Here is a 19,893-nt window from a genome sequence, read left to right on the forward strand (position 1 = left end):
TATCTGCAACCATTTGACACCTTAAAAATGGCCTTTAGGTGGCACTCTGACGCTGCCACAGAAATACAGCAAAAATGGAGAAGAAGACACGGACAATGCAAAAATGGAGGAATGAACAAATCTGACAGTGCCTCATTAAACCAAAGAGGCTTTGCAGGTTGGTCTGGAGCATGTGGTCCACCATTGTTGTTGTAGGTGAGACCATGACATTGTTGTCAGCTAATGTGTGACTTATCAATGATGTGGTGGCATTTTCACATTTCTCCACTCTGGAACCTGTTTTCAAAAACCACGTGTGGACAGGTCCTGAAGCCAAGATGGTGGGTTTACTGCCCCCAGCTTCTGGGTGATACACAATGTAGAGAGACTCTGCTGCGGTCTGAAAACTCTTTGTAAATAAACCATTTTGTAATTTATTTGCACAAAAGACTGTTTTTCAAAAGTACTAAAAAAGGTTAAAAGAAAATGTTGTCAATTTAAAAAAAAAGGTCAAATTGATGATTGATGTCTAAAATAGCTCAAAGTGCTCATAAGGGTAAGAAGAAAACTGCCAAGTCTTGTGAAAATAGCGAAAATGGTTAAACATTTCTCAATGAACATAAGGTAAACAAACAACAATGGATGCTACAGGGGAAAAAATGTTGAAAGCGCTAAAAATGACTAATGTGGCTAATATTTCGAAAGCAACAATATCAGCAAAAACAGCCACAATTAAAGCTGCAAGCAGCCTTGATCGGGACCTCGCACTCTGGTCTCTGACCCATTGGGGTCGGCCCAAACATGGCCTCTGGCCCATTTATATATTGATAAAATATACATTTTGAAGGTTTAAAAGAACGACTTATGTGGAAAAATGTGGGAGGCTCTAATCTCGCTGTTGAGATATGCTCTCATTTCGTTGTTATTTGCATCTTGCCTTAAACATTATTTTGTCATGGCAACCGCCGTGACGTCCATTTGTGATGATGTGAGTACAACTTGTGAAGAGCTTGCACATATGAAAACGACATAAGGGTGTGGCAGTGGATGCAGAAGAAAATATCAAACAAAGAGCAAAGATGCTTTCTGTGTTGTATGGCACGTCAAAAAGTGGACTCTGCTAACATCGCTAAACCCTAAATAAAAATGTATAAGGTTTCTGGTGTAATTTAATAAACAAGGACTTGTATTTTGAAAATATATGGGGCTTTTATTTTAAAAGCCAGCTCACCCCAAGCCTATGGTTTTTTTTTGTTTGTTTGTTTGTTTTTTGCCAAGTTGTAAAACAATGTAAAATCTATTTTGAAGATTTTTTTTTATTGTAATAAACAAGGACTTTTATTTTGAAAAAAAGTTGGGCTTTTATTATTAATGCAATCTCCCCCCTTGCCGAGGTAAACACTTAATATCTATTTTGAAGTCAACATTGTCATTTCGATAAACAAGGATTTTTATTTTGATGGAGTTTGGGGCTTTTATTTGGAAAGTCAGGACATACAGGTCTGTGTACCTTTCGGCCATTCGATTTTCCTTTTGATGCCAGAAAACGGGAAACCATGTGATTTTTGTTTTCCAATTTGATGTTGGTGGAGGAAAAAATGGGAGACGGCCCGTCTCCGGTTTCTCATTTGGTAATTGAAAATGGAAAAATGGAAATCGGGTCATTTCCCATTTCCTGTTATGCATTTGTTCAACACAATTGGGGAAATAAATACAAATGTAATTTTTATTTCAAGCTTGGTTTGCTGGAAAACCTGGAAGTTGAGTCTCTTCTTGGTTTGATGGGAGAGTAAACAACGCCGCTTTGCGCTGCTGCCCCCTTCAGGCTGTCTGTGAGCTTTGAACTTGACCACCAGTTGATTTAGATGTTGATTATCTGGCTGTTGCAGTTTAAATTAAATGATAAGAAAAAAAATACACACGGTGCAAATTGTTGTATCTCAAGGATATGGTCACAGTATTCAATTTACCTTTTATTTATGTACTCCCGAACATACACGGGGGCGCTGCTGGGCAATAACAAGACACACAGTCCAATCCCCATAATGCTTCTTGTCAACTACAACTATGGTAGCCCCAGTAGGTCCAAATACACAAAGTCTCCTCCCCTCTTACAACACATGTCCACCTAACAAAATACTGTATAAACATCTCATTCATGGCATCAAATATTGTGTCATTATAAACATATGTACAAACCCAATCAACTCAATATCAAAATAAGACTTTTGAAAACACAAAACATGCTTAACTATAACTCAGGGGTGGGGTAGACTGCTTGACTCCCTCAACTGATCCCAAGAGGATTATTCTGCCCTGATGGTTTGGGATAGTTGCTTAACTAAAGACTCAACTGTTCAGGTGGTCGCTGCTCTCTTGTAAGGTACCTGCGCTCAGCAGGAACATCTGCTTTACAGTCCATTGAAGGTCAAACGTTCAGAGAACTCAAAAGCACAGGAGTCTCAGTCCCCTCTGAAGTCCTATTGGCAGCTGGAACAGACGTCTCTGGAGCCGGGTGTCGTACTTCAGAGTGAAGAGGAACTGTAAAGTCAGAAATGGCATCTGATGAATCTTTGGAAGACAGCTCCACTGACCCTGGCGATGCAGACAGGGACTGATCAGCATGTCTCCACCAGATGTTGTGACTCGTCTGGATGGTGTAAGAGATGGGTCCAGTCTGAGCATCAACAGTAGCAGGAACCCATTAACGTTCTTCACCATAGTTCCGTGCTAACACGATGTTTCTCCTGATGGAAAGACTCTTCTTTGCTCGACGTTCTCTGTTTTTCCTGTTGGCTTCGAACAATGTCTTTCACTGCTGCAGGCTTCAACAGGTCAAACATTGTTTTTGGATGCGACACCAACCAAGCCCTCGTCTGCAATGTCGGCCGGCAGGAGTTACATCTGGTCGGTATGCATCTGGCTCCTCCTGCTGCCTGTTCAGCTGCCGGTGACCGGTGTCTTCCAGTACACGGCTTCCAGGCTGTTGCGACTGCGCTGTCACCTGCCTGTCCTCTGCCAGCGGCGCTCCGCCTCCACCCAGACATCATCTTCCAGCCCCACTGGAGATACATCCATCGAGGGTCTCACCAGGGTTTCCGCCGAAGCAGCTCGACAGCAATAAGGTCCATCTGGTCCAGCTTCCGTTGCCCTCCTCGCTCCACCGGCCGAGCTGTCCACCACAGCGTGTTAGCCCGCCTCGCTCAGTCGGCTAACACCACCTTCAGCTGCGACAACACCACACTCAACTTCGCTCTGTTCAACATCCGCTCACTGACCACCAAGGGACAACTCATCCAGGACCTCCGCAATGACCGTAAGCTCCACCTTCTCTGTTTAACTGAGACATGGCTACAACCCAGCAACTTCTCCCAGCTGAACGAATCCACTCCTCTGGGGTTTGTTTACATCTCTCAACCCCGTGGCTCCGGCTGCGGCGGAGATCTTGCGATAATTCACCGCGAGAAGTGGAAAATCTCTGATTACTCTGAGCATCTTGTCAGCTGGCTCCTCCTTTCTTGAGCGTAATGCATATCTGTCATCTGCTCTTCGTGATTCTTGTTGCAGCTTCAGCTCTTCCAAATGACTCTTCAATGCCATACATTCTTCTTCAGCCCTTGAGATAGATTGATCTCGTCATTGTCTCACAGGACAGTGACGGTAGCCTGCTTTGCCGTTGCGGCAGAGGGGTCCGAGGTGATGTTGACTCGTTTCATCCCTTTTCGAAGGGGCCCAGTGGCATCGGGGTCGGCCCTGTTCCAGACCTCCAGACCTGCTCCCTCCTGGACAGACCTTGGGCCATCAGGAGCTGGCCATTGAGGGGATGGTAGTGTTGGGGTTCATGTTTGTTCTTCTGTTTTTGTGCATGTCGAACTCTGTCTCTTGTTTCAGGCTCCTTGGTTTCTCCTCATATCTCATTGCTGTTCCCTGCTCTGATGTCTCTCACCTATGCCTGGATGTGATTAGCTGCACCTGGTGCTTATAGCATATAAGGAACTTGTCTTGTGGGTATGTCTGTGTTTCTCAGAGAGGTCTTGTGTTGCTGCATGTAGTAAGTCTGTGTTCCTGCCCTCTTGTGGTGCAGCTTTCATGCTTTTTTGTAGTTCTCTCCCTTGAGCTGCAGCTTCATTGTGCCATAGACTTTTTGCTACCTGACTTTAGGATTTTTAGTTTCTGTTTAAGAATAAAGGTTTTTCATTCCACGGCAGTGTCTGGCATCCATTGAGTCCACCTAACCCCACACAGACCATAACAGCCTGTATAATTACTGATCTGTCCATAAGATAATGAGGCAAGTAGACTTGCCACTTTGGTAACTTTTCATCTTGCGAATACAAATATGTACATGAGTAAATGTTTTATCAGCTCTGTCATGTCATTGTCAGCTGTCTCATTGGTGCAGTGGTTAGTGTTCTCGCCTCACAGGGATAAAGTCCTGAGTCTATATCCAGGTGGAAGCGTTTCTCCTCGTGTGCGTTCGTTTCCGCTGGGTTCATGGTTTCCTCCCACATTCCAAAAACATTCAGGTGATTGTAATTGGTAATGCTAACTTGCCCTGAAGATGGAGTCTGTGTGTTTCCTTTAATAGGCCGATGACTCGATGAATCTGGCTTTGAACATATCTTCATTGACTTCCATATGATGCTCCTTATCATGATCCTTACCACTTAAACACCTCCGGGGGTAAAAGAAATGGAGATCGGAAAGGAGATAGTAAGTATGTGACAAAACGTGCATTCCACGCAGTAATTTTCTCTGCATCCCGCTGATGCTGATGTATCGGTGTTTTCAGATCGGCCAGTTTTTCAGATTGATCGATGCAATTGAACATTATAATGTGCAATTCAGCTGCTGTACACTCCCTCCTGGTGTGTTACTATGTTCCAACTCACAACTGACAGTTTCATTGAGATCTGACGACCAGAAAAACTTTTATATGACCCGGGGACATCTTAAGATGTCATAAATGAGGTATTCCTGGTAAAACTTTTCACCCGTTGGGCCGATAACTGAGCATTTTTCAACAGTGTTTTGTCAACAATGTGACGGCAACTGGGGCCATACGGTCACGGATCACTGAGAAACAGATTGATGCGTATTATGATAATTAGGAATCTAATTAGCTCAGATAATTATTTTCAGTTTTCAAATGATGGTACTAAATTCTCAATATCCTGAAAATTTCACTTTAATATTTTGATAAACAAAGATGTTATGATACATTTTCTCTCATTTGATCTGCGATCACAGTTTTCAAAGAAAAATGATGGAAGATAATCTCCATGGAAAGTGATGCTAAAATTGCCATAACTGTTTTGTTTCTCAACCTATTTTAAAAATCTGTCATTGTGTTGCTTTTTCCATGCTGTATCGTGTTGAACTGATCCAAAACATTTTTAAAGAGCTTACAATTTTTTGTCACATACCTAGAGATAGGAGGGACTATTTGGACTAACCCATAGTTTTTGGGGTTTTTTTTAGATTTCTTTCTTGGACGTTGTATTTATCCATTGCGCTGGAACTACTCTTTGGTCTCTATTTTTGGAAAAGGGAAGGTGCTAGAAAGCTATTTCCATTAGAAGTAGTACACGATGATACAGCTCTTACTTGGAGGATGACCTAAGGCAATGATCAGCGGCTGAAGAGCACAAAGGGCTTGCAGCTGTTTCTCAGTGCCTGAGTTTAGATATTTAAGTAATCCAGGCAGTCTCCTCTGCATGTTGGTCGGGTTCATAGGCTACCTGGTGTGGAATTCTGTGCAGCAAAGCAGTACATGTCGAGCTGCTCCGAGTGTAAATATTGCAGTCAGTGTGGACATTCTATCAGAATGCAAGAGGAGCGTCTCCGCCAGGCGGTGGAGAGCTAATTATCACTGCCGTCTTGAGCACAGCAGTCATCATAGCCTTCAGGAAGGGGGGGCCACTTCCTTTGTCTGCTCTTCAATCTCAGCCTCCTTGTGGGTCTGTTGGATGGTTTTCGGGCCCTGGCTCTGCGAGAGACCCTGAGCTGAGAAAAACAAAGTTATTTTTTTAATAATATGAATCAATGAGTTGTACCATATTCCAGTTTCAATTCAAATATCGAAAGTTCATTCAGCTTATGTTGGGTGAGACTTAAGGGTGTGCTCAGGTATTTGACAGGACATGTCTCTACTGAAATCATTTGTCCACACATTTCTATCAGTGTCAGTCCACATTGTAGGGATTTCTTACCTCATATGGATCACTATTTATGTTGTTTGGCTATCAATAATGATTAATAATTATCAAAGATAGTTGTTAATTATGTAATTGAAATTTAATGTGATCTGTATCAGAACCTCGGAGCTCCACCTGTCTTAACAGGAAATGATAGTCAATTCAGTTCTATCAGTCTCATAAGATATACTAAACAGTTCATCAGGAATTTGAATTAATAGTCAAATTAATTAAAATTACCAGAATTAACAGTAAAGCTTGAAGGATTTTGGAGTTCTTGACACAGAAGAGTCGACATTTCATTCACCTTTGTGCTAATTAATAAAACAGCAAGTATGATTCCAAAAATTATATTTATTTACAATGAAAACAAATAAAACACAGATTCTAACTACCTATATACAGCTTGGTGTGTGTGTGTGTGTGTGTGTGTGTGTGTGTGTGTGTGTGTGTGTGTGTGTGTGTGTGTGTGTGTGTGTGTGTGTGTGTGTGTGTGTGTGGAGAGAGAAGGAGAGGGAGAGGGGTGGAGGGAGTGTGTGTGGGAGACGTGTGATGGGACTACAAAACAAGATGAGAAACTGGTTGGTTTTCCTGGTTGATGGGAGATCAGACTCTGGGTGCTGGTCTCTGGATCAGGGGAAGGTCTGACCCTCGTGGTCGGGTCAGCAGAGGAGTTGAGGAGTGAAGGCCTCTGGTTGCAGGCCTCTTGTGTTAGCTGGATGCTAACGCTAGGTGAACTGTCTCCAGCAACCCACCTACTCGGGGAAGGCTCGCTGCAAGACTCTCAGCAAGACTGCTTTTGCAGGCTTTTCTTGAAAGTTTGTGGATTTGAAGGTGTTGAATCCTGAGAGCTTCACCCAATCAGTGACTGGCTGAGTGCATGAGGGAAGCGTCTTTTCAGCAGAAAGTGGGGGAGGGTCTGCTGTGGCAAAAGGTCCCCCCACTGGGTGTGATGGTTAATCACATTCCTGGGTCAGAATTCAGAATTAATTTTCATTTGTCATGACTGTGTATCATGACAAACGAAAATAGTCTTTCCTTAGAAATGAACAAACTTTCTGTGGTCTTGTAAGATCCCAACAACATGTACACAGCTTTTCATTATTTGTTAGTTTATTTAACTGGAATATTGCAAATAGACTCAGTATTAAAAACTAAAACTTAAGGTCTGGGTTCATTTTACTTTGCATTGACTTTGATTAGGCTTTTTTTAAATGTATTTATAAAAATGATTACTCAGACTTCAAGTTGATGGGCAATCAAAATGAGAGCAGTACACAAATATTCAGTCTGAAGAGGTGGAAGAAATCAAGAAAATAAATCAATGTAGGGTAAAGCATGAGCTTTGCAAGACTTCAGGCTTGAACCAACCTCGAAACAAAAAACTCACCAATCTCGGGCCAATGGTGTCCTGTACTATAAATCTTATTTAGGATGTCTTGCTCTCCTTGATTTTTTTCCATCTTCTTCTTGTTTACTTAGTGATGGATTAGTGAAATTTCTTCCTGACTTGGGAGAGGCAGCATGGATGGATTCACTATTAATTTTTTTATTAGCAATTTTGAAAGAATATGTTTTGGGCTGATTTTGAACAATTTGTGTTTGAAGACGGAACAATAAACTGCTCGGCTTTTACTATATAATCCCACTTTGTTGCATGTCACGTTTTTTGTGTGCCACCCTCAATTTTTAAAAACGGGGCACCCCGTGGCCCCTAATATGTAGAATATGTGTGAGCGGCCCTGGTTGACGGGCGGATGCTTAGCGCATGCGCGGTGAGTCAGCTTCATCATCATCCTCGTCTTCATCCGGGAAGGATGATGGAGGATGGAAAGGAAGATTCTCTGCTTACTGACGACGAGTCGGACCAGACGACCGCCGACAACACGGTAACACCCCCTTTTTACATCGCTACTCCGACGTCCCTGTGGCGTTACTCCGCCGTTACGTTACGCATGACGTGTTTTGCTAAGGGCTCCGAGCTGCCTTCACACTAGCCTAGCAGCGAACTGGAGAAGAGGAGTTTTAACGAGGTTTTAGAAGCTAGCAGCGAGCGTGGTGATTCACGTTAGCTTTTCTAGAAAGCACAGGGGCGTTTCTGCACACCTCCGAGGCCGCAGGCAGGTAGTTGGCACCCTGAGTAGAGGGGGGCACCCCGCCAAGCCCACCACATACACACACAGGGGTGCCTTTTTAGGGGGGGGTACCACCACATCCACCACATCCACCCTCTCTGGGGTTCCCCCTCCAGCTACACAGTTTCCCCTCTTGCTGAGATCAGATGATACCAGCTGTGTTTCTTGGTGACTTTGAAAATGACCACACCGTTATTTACTTGGACACGGTTCCTTCAGTGGTGTGCAGCAGGGCGAGCAGCTAGCATTATCAAAAAAATTTTTTATTTTTTTTATTTTTTATAACTATAAAGTGACTCGTAAATCTGTCTGGAATCAATTAGTGACTTTAGAAACTTTATCCAGAAGACGACTGGTTATATTTTGTGGAGCTCAAATCTCCTATGTCCTCTAAACACATCACAGCTCCTTTCCTCTGCTGGGGCTAGCAGTAGCTTCATTGCTAACCTCTGATGGAAGCTGGACGCTGCTATTGGGTTAAAATGTTGAGTGACAGTATCATCAGCCAATCAGATGTTGATGTGTTTTTGACGGACCGCCTGCGGGCCAGCAGAGTTTCTAGTGCTGGTCTGGGTGTGGTCATTGAAATTAGCTTGTCTGATTGGCTCATGGGCTCATGGGCAGGAGGTGGTGACTCTGTTATGATCTGCTATTCTGGAGTGATGGAGGCTGATTTAACATGAAGATCATGATACTATAGAGGACCTGCTTCAGGACCTTTTTCAGTTATGAGTAGAAGAAGACCGACACAGAAATGATGACCTCACTCAGACCAACAAAAGGCTTTGTCAGCATTTTACAGCAGGATGGATTTAATCTACAAGTGACGGTGATGCCAGGTTTTTTTTTTTTATTACTTTCTCCGGATTAGATTGGAGCTGCTGTTGGCATTTGGTGGTGTTTTTGATTGTAAAGTGGTGTTTCCCATACAATGGTGCACACAGACAGACAAGTGTAAACCTGTTGGAAACACTGGAGAATGATGTGATGGTGAAGCTGCTCAGTGTGTCTTGATGTGTTGTGGTTGTTGATCAGCTGTCATGTTGGTGTGGATTAAGTACTGATGCATAGTCGTGGCCTTACATTGGATTGGGATTGTGTATTACTGTAGGACATAATGTGCGGCCGCAAGGCACGCTACTGAGTACCTTTTATATAGCAATGTAAACATTAGGACACGTCACAGAAACGCTGCACTGCTCAGTGCATTCAACACCCGTCTGACTGCGCCTGCTCCATCTTAAAACATAAGCAATTCCACAAGACCAATTTCTATTGGATCAAACCATTACATCTCGCTTTTCTTAATGAAAATGTACTTTCTATAATAATCCTACAAACTGCAGCAGTGTTTACATATGGAGGGTTGACTGTACCAAAATGAAATAATTAAATACGCCATTAAATAATTAAGTCGTTAATTATTTACAATTGGAATTAAATATATACATGTGTCATTAATTAGTTAAAACATGAAATCATTTTATGTAAAAACATGTCTAATTATTTCACAATGTATTTAATTATTTCATGGTCCGATGTTGCACGGCTTCATGAATTGATTTTATCTGTCGAAGTCGCCCTTTAAACCCAGTGGGCGGGGCTAATGCTGATCCAGTCAAACCATTGCTTTGTTCTGAAAGGAGCTCCCACAACATCAGCCTGTGACCAAGATTCAAACGTCACCACTAGAATGGATTCTTACAGTTTATAAACACGGTGGTTACGTTCAGACTCTGCATCCTTAACGGATATCCATATAGTCAGGACATACGAGCGACCAAGGCGGCGGCCGTATTTCCTGCTCTGCGGCAGCCTCACGGGTCTCCTCTTGATAAAGTCTACGGTGGAAACAAGACGAGTTTCACAGTGAGTCAGGAGAAGACTTTAGCATCCAGAGCCACCCAGTGTATCCCAATATATTCACTCGCTCTGCAGCGATCCTTTATCTGAGCTCCATCTGTTCTGACTAGATGTGCAGGGGAACCAATCAGGTGTCAGGACCCGCCCACTGAATCTGACAGATACAATTGATTCATGAAGCCGTGCGACACCGGACCATGAAATAATTAAATATGTTGTGAAATAAATGTATTTTTTTTAAATAAAATTCTTTCATATTTTAATTAATTAATGACATATTTATATATTCAATTCCAATTTTAATGAATTAATGACACATTTAATTATTTAATTATTTATTATTAGCAGAGTCAGCCCTCCATACTTACAGAGCATTTCTTCACTGTTGTCAATGATAGATTAATTTAACCACACTCACTTCAAATAGTTTTAGTCTAAACCATCATCAACTAAGGTGGCATTAAATTCTGACAAGTTTTTCACTAAGCCTTTCCGGTGGTTTCTTATGGCGTCGCCAAAAACCCAAGCACATAAAAACCGTCATCGCACACAGTCAAACCACTTTCTGTGCACACGTAGAGCCTTTTTGTGCACGCGCTGTCTCGGTGTGTGAATTCTGCCTGTGGTGATGTTGACTTTTGGCACTTTGGGGGTGGGCATTGCATAGACCAGTGTTTTTCAACCTTTTTTGAGCCAAGACACACTTTTTTCTTTGGAAAAATGTGGAGGCACACCACCACCCGAAAATGTTAAAAAGTTCAACTCTGTAGCCTCTATTAACAATATAAAGTCTTTCTCATCAAAGTTTTATCAACAGGAATCCAGTAAATCCAGAAAGCAAGGACTTTTTTGAATAGTGCCTCCCTCAGTGTGAAACCTGGACCTGATGGATGAAGAGCTGAGATCCTGGTTTTCTAAAACTTCTCCATCACTGTCACTGACACAGTACTTTGATACAAGATGGTAGCAGGAGGTGGAGATGAACCACACTGACGTCTGTCACTTTACATTTCACCGGCAAAGTTCTGTGCTGCCCTCTAGTGGTGAAGAGTATTTATACATCATTACTCTGCAACACTGTTGCTGTGAGAGCAAATGTTTTTTTAGAAAAAATGTGAAATTGGATAATTTCCCACGGCTCACTTGACTAGATCTCGCGGAAACACCAGTGTGCTGCGGCACAGTGGTTGAAAAACACTGGATAGACTGCCTCCCCTCCTTTTTGATTGGTCACTTTAAACACCTCTTGTTCCCAGTCAGAGCCAATCAGAGGGGCTGTAGGGCGGGTCAGCATTGGACTCATGTTGAGCCCTGGAGTTTCATACTTCACACCGGCCCACTTTAGATCACAACCTATTAAAATCATGTAATCATCTTATAATCTTACAAATGAAGTCCATGGCACTGTCCTGTAAAGCCTTGGAATTCAGTGTATTTTTCTAAAATATTTCCAATTCATTTCAAGTAAGGGTTGCTTCATAATGAAAATGTTCAACACAAGTGCACCAATGTTGGGGCTGCCACGATTCGTCGACTTGTCACCATTAACTAATTTAATAGTCGACGTGTCATTTTTATTTTCAAAACTGCAGCGGCACCTTCCACTGTCTGCCTTTCTGTCCTTGACATACGTGCGGTAGTGGTAATCGGGGTGAGCCGTGACGTCACCTGAAGTTCTACCAGACGGGCTCAGGTATCATGGCTACCCGGCGGTAGCGGAGCTCAAAAGTGTGGGAGCATTTTAAGAAAATATAAGAGAAAAGCGTGCAACGCAATATCTGCAAGACAGAACTTGCCTTCCACGGCAGCACAACTGTGAAGCACGAGCAGCTGAGAAGGAAGCACGTTGTGGCTTATGACAACGATGAAGAGGGACCGTCGTCTCAGCAAGCTAACTGGCTCGTTAGCTGCTAATATTAGCATAAACAAAGAGCAAACTCACGACCTACTAGTATAGCTGTAAACGCTAACATTAGCGATGACGATTTGATTCATTAGCCGCCCTCAGAACACGTATTTCATGGTTTTTCTGTCACATTAAAGTGATGTGTTGGAATAGGAAATGTGGTAACGCGAATGTTTGCTCACGTTATGTTTCAGTGCTACAAAAGTACGACCGGTCGTGCATCCCTGCAGCCTCCACCCCATCGGAGGGCCTTTTTATTTGCACTTTATTCTACACAGTTAAACAAGTGTTTGCTACTACAAGCATATTTCGTTCAAGGTTTACTGAACTATCATCTTAATTGTCTTTATTTTTAATAAAGCATATATACTTTATATATAAACTAATGGGTGGAGTCGGGTGCAGTGTGGATTGGGTGGCAGTCGACGGCAGGGGCCTCGACGACCCGATCCCCGGACACGGACTCTGGCTTTTGGGACATGGAATGTGACCTCGCTGGGGGGGAAGGAGCCCGAGCTTGTGAGGGAGGTTGAGAGATACCGCCTAGATATAGTCGGGCTCACCTCCACTCACAGCTTGGACTCTGGAACCCAGCTCCTCGACAGGGGCTGGATACTCCACTTCTCTGGAGTTGCCCACGGTGTAAGGCGGCGGGCTGGAGTGGGCTTGCTTATTGCCCCACAGCTCAGCCGCCATGTGTTGGAGTTCACCCCGGTGAACGAGAGGGTTGCGTCCCTACGCCTACAAGTAGGGGACAGGTCTCTGACTGTTGTCTCGGCCTATGCACCGAACAGCAGTTCAGAGTACCCAACCTTCTTGGAGTCCCTGGGAGGGGTGCTGGATAGTGCCCCAACTGGGGACTCCATTGTTCTCCTGGGGGACTTCAACGCCCACGTGGGCAATGACAGCGAGACTTGGAAGGGGGTGATTGGGAGGAACGGCCTCCCCGATCTGAACCCGAGTGGTGTTCTGTTATTGGACTTCTGTGCTAGTCACAGATTGACGATAACGAACACCATGTTCGAGCACAGGGGTGTCCATAAGTGCACATGGCACCAGGACACCCTAGGCCGGAGGTCAATGATAGACTTTGTGGTCGTGTCATCTGATCTCCGGCCGTGTGTCTTGGACACTCGGGTAAAGAGAGGGGCAGAGCTGTCAACTGATCACCACCTGGTGGTGAGTTGGATGCGCTGGACTGGGAGGAGGCCGGATAGACTCGGCAGGCCCAAACGTGTTGTGAGGGTCTGCTGGGAACATCTGGCCGAGCCCTCCGTCCGCGCAGCCTTCAACTCCCACCTCCGGGAGAGCTTCTCACAGATCCCGAGGGAGGTTGGAGACATTGAGTCCGAGTGGACCATGTTCTCCACTTCCATTGTCGAAGCTGCTGCTCGGAGCTGTGGCCGCAGGGTCTCTGGCGCCTGTCGTGGCGGCAATCCCCGAACCCGGTGGTGGACACCGGAAGTAAGGGATGCCGTCAAGCTGAAGAAGGAGTCCTACCGGGCACTGTTAGCTCATAGGACTCCCGAGGCAATCGACAGGTACCGGCAGGCCAAGCGAGCTGCAGCCCGGGCTGTGGTGGAGGCAAAAACTCGGGTCTGGGAGGAGTTCGGAGAGGCCATGGAGGAGGACTTTCGGTCGGCCTCGAGGAAATTCTGGCAAACCGTCCGGCGCCTCAGGCGGGGGAAGCAGTTCTCCACCAACACTGTTTACAGTGGAAGTGGGGAGCTGTTGACCTCAACTGGGGATATTGTCGGGCGGTGGAAGGAATACTTCGAGGACCTCCTCAATCCCGCCACCACGTCTTCCATTGAGGAAGCAGAGACTGGGTTCTCAGAGGTGGACTCGTCCATTTCCCAAGCTGAAGTCACCGAGGTTGTTGTGAAGCTCCTCGGTGGCAAGGCACCGGGAGTGGATGAGATTCGCCCAGAGTTCCTTAAGTCTCTGGATGTGCAGGGACTGTCGTGGTTGACTCGTCTCTGCAACATCGCGTGGCGGGCGGGGACAGTACCTCTGGACTGGCAGACCAGGGTGGTGGTCCCTCTCTTTAAGAAGGGGGATCGGAGGGTGTGTTCCAACTACAGAGGGATCACACTCCTCAGCCTCCCCGGGAAAGTCTATTCCAGGGTACTGGAGAGGAGGGTCCGGCCGTTAGTCGAACCTCGGATCCAAGAGGAACAATGCGGTTTTCGTCCTGGTCGTGGAACACTGGACCAGCTCTATACCCTCCACCAGGTGCTTGAGGGTTCGTGGGAGTTCGCCCAACCAGTCCACATGTGTTTTGTGGATCTGGAGAAGGCGTTCGACCGCGTCCCCCGAGATGTCCTGTGGGGGGTGCTCCGGGAGTACGGAGTCCGGGGTCCCTTGTTGAGGGCTGTTCGGTCCTTGTATTCCCGGAGCAGGAGTCTGGTTCGCATTGCCGGCAGTAAGTCGGACCTGTTCCCTGTGCACGTTGGCCTCCGGCAGGGGTGTCCTTTATCACCGGTTCTGTTCATCATATATATGGACAGAATTTCTAGGCACAGCCGGGGGCCGGAGGGGGTCCGGTTTGGGGACCACAGAATCTCATCTCTGCTATTTGCGGATGATGTGGTTCTGTTGGCCCCATCAAGCCTGGACCTTCAGCGTGCACTGACACGGTTCGCAGCCGAGTGTGAAGCAGCTGGGATGAAGATCAGCACCTCTAAATCCGAGGCCATGGTTCTCGACCGGAAAAAGGTGGCTTGCCCCCTCCAGGTCGGTGGAGTGCCCTTGTCCCAAGTGGAGGAGTTTAAGTATCTTGGGGTCTTGTTCACGAGTGGGGGAAAGATGGAGCGTGAGATCGACAGGCGGATCGGTGCAGCGTCTGCAGTTATGCGGACGTTGTACCGGTCCGTCGTGGTGAAGAAGGAGCTGAGCCAAAAAGCGAAGCTCTCGATTTACCGGTCGATCTTCGTTCCTACCCTCACCTATGGTCATGAACTATGGGTCATGACCGAAAGAACGAGATCCCGGATACAAGCGGCTGAAATGAGCTTCCTCCGTAGGGTGGCTGGGCGCACCCTTAGAGATAGGGTGAGGAGCTCAGTCACCAGGGAGGAGCTCGGAGTAGAGCCGCTGCTCCTCCACATCGAGAGGAGCCAGCTGAGGTGGCTCGGGCATCTATTTCGGATGCCCCCCGGACGCCTCCCTAGGGAGGTGTTCCGGGCATGTCCCTCCGGTAGGAGGCCTCGGGGCAGACCCAGGACACGCTGGAGAGAGTATGTCTCTCGGCTGGCCTGGGAACACCTTGGGGTGCCACCGGAGGAGCTGGAGGAAGTGTCTGGGGCGAGGGAAGTCTGGGCAACTCTGCTTGGACTGCTGCCTCCGCGACCCGGCCCCGGATAAAGCGGTAGCCAATGGATGGATGGATGGATATAAACTAATGATGGTTATATAAGAGCAGCTTCATGGTGGTGTGATAAGCTGTATGTTTTACATTCAATTTACATATGATCTGATTAGTCGACTAATCGAAAACATAATCGGTGATTAGCCCACTATCAAAATGATCGCTTGTGGCAGCCCTAACCAACATTATACAATACTGCAGGGTTACTATAGCAACAACACATCATCAGTAGGGTCAAACTAACCTGTGTCACAATGGTTTAATCCCAGGTTTGTTTTTTCAGAATCTCTATTTCACATACTTGTTAACAGATATCCAAACCTTAAAAATGAAATAAAAACATACAATAGTAGATTCAAAATATAGAATTAAAAAAAAGAACATTCTTGTAACACTATCATCTGTTTTTCAAAGAAGCATACATGATCAATACTAAAACATGAATAAACCCTGAGCAGTGCCCTGGTCTCTACCACTTGGTTTATGACAATATCATTGCCACAGACATGAGGATTTCTTCCTCAGTGCTCATGAGCAGGAATCCCTCAAGTTTCTACTGGTCAGAGTCTTGAGTCTGTTTTTAATCAAATATACTGTTGAGAAACCTCTCATATATTGGAAGTACTGCTTGATTGTTCACACACTGTTCCAGCAGCTCAGCTGTTCCTCCATAGTGACGGGTTCAATGCCCTCGTCACCAGCGGCTCTGCTTCTCACACTAAATCACTTTTTAAAAATGCTCTCAATACTCGGCACAAATCTCTTCTTTTGACAAAGTTCAGCTCAGTTTCATTAATGTAGAGCTGAATCATCGAGAATCTCAGGGCATTTCTCACACTCTTCATTATGTTGAATATAATAATATGACCTATCCTGGGATCAGTCCTGCTCCATCTGGTTTCTGAGGAGCCAAAAGGTTTCCCAGGTATGTGGTGTTGCATCATACTATTATTCAAATGATAGAATTTGTATGTTATATGCCACAACACCACAGAGTTCGTTGACTTGAACAGTGGTTTGGAGGCAATGTTAAACATCTTACCTGTTCCATCGCCATTTGTTGTTTCTAACCGTTAAGCTGGTGGGATGTCAAAACATTTTGTTGCATCTGTTTCCAGAACTTTCCTCTTTGTAGTTCTAGCCTTCTCTGCTCCACCTTGTCCTCTATCCAGCTTTCAAACTCACAAGAAATCATTTAAGTTAACATTAATTAGTTATTGTAGGGCAATGACTTTGCACATTCTTTTTATATTTAAGTCAACATGTTATTTTTTTACAGTGTACCGTATTTTCTGCCCTATAAGGCGCACCGGGTTATAAGGCGCACCTACATTGATTGACATAATTTACAACTTCATTCATATATAAGGCGCACCGCCCTATAAGGCGCATGGAATAGACCAGTGGTCGGCAACCTTTATAGCTCAAAGCCATTAGGTTACATTTTCCACTGATTCTAACACCCAGAGAGGTGCACACACATTATTTTGATAGTCCTACCTGCAGCCTATGCCAGGAGGACACTACACACAAAACCTTCTTCACTGCTGGTTGACAACTTACAACTACCGCTAATAAACTAAACTACATGAACTAAGCAACAAAAACACAACACAACACAATTATTACCGACACCACAAACCAAATAGAACCCCCAGTAATTGCATTTAAAACACCACAAACAGCTGCAATGAATTATGGGAGTTTCTATCGGCTGCACTGAGGAGCTCAGGTTGAATTTGTCGCTGCAAGGCATGATGTCCCATCATGCCTTGCAGCGACAAATTCATGTTTTGTGTTGTTGGAGGTTATTGTGGCTCGTTGTTGGGCTTGTGTGTGTGTTGATTGTGTTTATGTGTTTTTGTTCCCCAGTTTAGGGAGTAATTATTTCATCTAGTTTATTTTGGTTTGTTAGAATGTTGGTGTGCAACCATGAGTGATGAAGGTGTTGTGTGGAGTGTCGTCCGCTCTGAAGGTCTGGTTGCGAAGGTAGAGTTGTCAAAATAAAAGCTTCTGGTTGTTCAGCTGTCAAATAGCAGTCTTGAGTAGAACAATCGTCCATATATAAGGTGCACTGGGTTATAAGGCGCACTGGCAGCTTTTGAGGAAATTTGAGGTATTTAGGTGCCTTATAGGGCGGAAAATACGGTATGTCTTTTTCTTCCCAAAAAGCCCTTGAGAAGATTGAATTACAGAATGTTTAAGTTATTTTATTCTTAATAAAAATTATTATTTAAAAAAAAAAAAAAAACGAGCTCCATACATTGGTGCCAGCATAAAATCTAAAGAAATCTGAGGAAAAAACTGTGTAAGACTTACTTGCTCAGCCATGATAGCCCCATAAAAATGATTTTCCCTCTCTTTTCTCCCAGGAAACTGACACTTTTTAAAAATTAATAAAACCAATTATACATCATTGATGTGTCTACTGCCTCTGGGTGGATTGTCCTGTGTTACTCTTCTGTGGCATTCGCACTGCCAATTTGTGACACACTGATCAGCTGTTTCGCCAGGTTTCTACATACATGGGCAGAATCTGAGCCTCTCATAGCGCACATTCATTTTGTGGATACAGTATTCCTCAAACTTTCCCATGAATAATTGCAGCGTCAGCTTGTCCTCATCAGCAGCAAATGTGAACTTGTTGTAAACCTCCAGTGCTTTATCATCCACAACATGCAGGAAAACTGCTCCTTTCATTTTTCCATGCCGCTCACCTGCATTAATGGCAGTCAGATACAGTTATAAACGTTGCCTGAATCCTCTCCCATATTGGATAAAAAAACTAGATAATCCTTCATTAATCTCACAGACAGAGAAATGTCCAATGTTGCAGCAGCAGCAATGCAGGATAGGAGAATAAAATCACACAGTGCACAATAAAAGTTTGATAAAAAATATAAAATATAGTAAAAGAAAGTGAATCAGAAAAGAGCCAGTAACTAAAAGATGAGCACTATCATGCACACAGTGCATATAAGGGTGGACATGTTGTTGCACAATAAATACATTATTATTGCACAGAGGTGGTAATGCATTGTCTGGTTTGTGTGTGTTTGTGATCTACTTGGTTAACCAAGTTACCCGTTACCAGGTCATAATTAATAACGAGAGCCAGTTGTCAACTGACTTACCTGGTCAAATAAATAAAAGCTGCAGACTGGGAGGTGGGTGTAGCTCTTCTATTCTCAGGTTGAAATGTCCTCTTTTTCCAACGAGCAAGTTCAAAATATCCTCCAGAAATGTGCTTCATTATAGTGACGCTCGCGGGCTAGCTCTGTTGGCTCACTTCAAAGCGAGGCTTACATCACCAACGGTCAGTCCTCTCCAAGTCCATCTTCTGACACCGTGTTGTGTTTGATGCTCGGTTTGGAAATGACCACAGCATTATTCAATTGGACGAGGTACCTTTACATAAGAAGTCAGGACAAATTACAGAAGCTGTATAAGTCTTTGCAATGCTCCATCTCAAAGCTTAAATGGCTCCACAAAGCTAATTGCTATTGGCTCACATTATTAAACCCATGGCCTGTTGATTTGTTCTTCGGGGTTCAGATGGTGGAGGACGGACCCACACTCCTGGGCAGGATGGAGATATGTGTGGCGGAGGCCGAGAAGAGGAGCGGAAAGAATGCAGTGGGCATGCAGGAGACGTTCACCGTGTACCTGATTGAGACCAGGTGAGTCGGACATTGATTGGATGGTGTGGTTGTGGGCGTGGCTGTGGGCAGGGCAGGGCATGGTCTGATGACGTTGATGGATGATGTGTGCAGGCCGATGGATGCCGTGACAGAAGGTTGCAACCCGGCCCCGGACTCTTTGTGGAGGAGGTACAGCGATTTTGAACTGCTGCGGAACTACCTGATCATGACCTACCCGTACATCGTGGTTCCCCCTCTGCCTGAGAAGAGGGTAAGTTCAGGGTCCAGCTTCTGCATGTTTTAGATCTCCAATCACATGATTGAAGCAAGAGAAACCAAAGTATTTCATTTATTTATTTTCCACAATTTCACACATATAACAATGATTTTGATTTGTGCATAATTATTGCAAAATTATGAAAAAATGGAGACCCAAAAGTCAGACATCATAAAGTACTGCGAGTGCTTAAAATGAAATGTTTGTTAAACCCATATTCCATGATAGATAGTCATGAAGTCAATGAATTGATAGGGCGATCGCACTCACCAGTCTCATTATTCAGAGAATTAAAGGTTACTTCACCAGTCATGTGATGGTTTTAAGGAAAGCTTCAGCCTCGTTAGGGTCATTAAATGACTTCTGGATGCGATTTGCTATAAAAGAGTGAAGCTGCATAAGCCATCCTGAAGTGAATGTTCCTTTTGACGAGGTGGGAGCAGGCTGTGTTGAACGCTCGTGTCGCAGCTTGGACATCAGGTGCAGTGTCTGGGACAATCCGCAAGGAACGTCCCTCATGCTGGA

The 19,893-nt window shown here is 44.7% G+C and overlaps 1 protein-coding gene across 3 annotated transcripts in view; it reads left to right on the forward strand.

Annotated features, from left to right (window-relative positions):
• Positions 1 to 7,989: 7,989 nt before the first annotated feature.
• The window catches only part of LOC308146557 (sorting nexin-4-like), a 29,313-nt gene continuing 17,409 nt past the window's right edge, over positions 7,990 to 19,893 (forward strand). For all 3 annotated transcript variants that reach the window (XM_080518443.1, XM_080518444.1, XM_080518445.1), the window contains exons 1-3: positions 7,990 to 8,065; positions 19,006 to 19,130; positions 19,224 to 19,362. In XM_080518443.1, coding sequence (XP_080374569.1) covers positions 7,994 to 8,065; positions 19,006 to 19,130; positions 19,224 to 19,362 — 336 coding nt within the window. In that variant the 5' untranslated portion in view covers positions 7,990 to 7,993. The remainder of the gene's footprint in view (positions 8,066 to 19,005; positions 19,131 to 19,223; positions 19,363 to 19,893) is intronic.

The sequence above is a fragment of the Blennius ocellaris genome (genome assembly GCF_963422515.1).
Source record: "Blennius ocellaris genome assembly, chromosome: 22".
Classification (NCBI taxonomy): Eukaryota; Metazoa; Chordata; class Actinopteri; order Blenniiformes; family Blenniidae; genus Blennius; species Blennius ocellaris.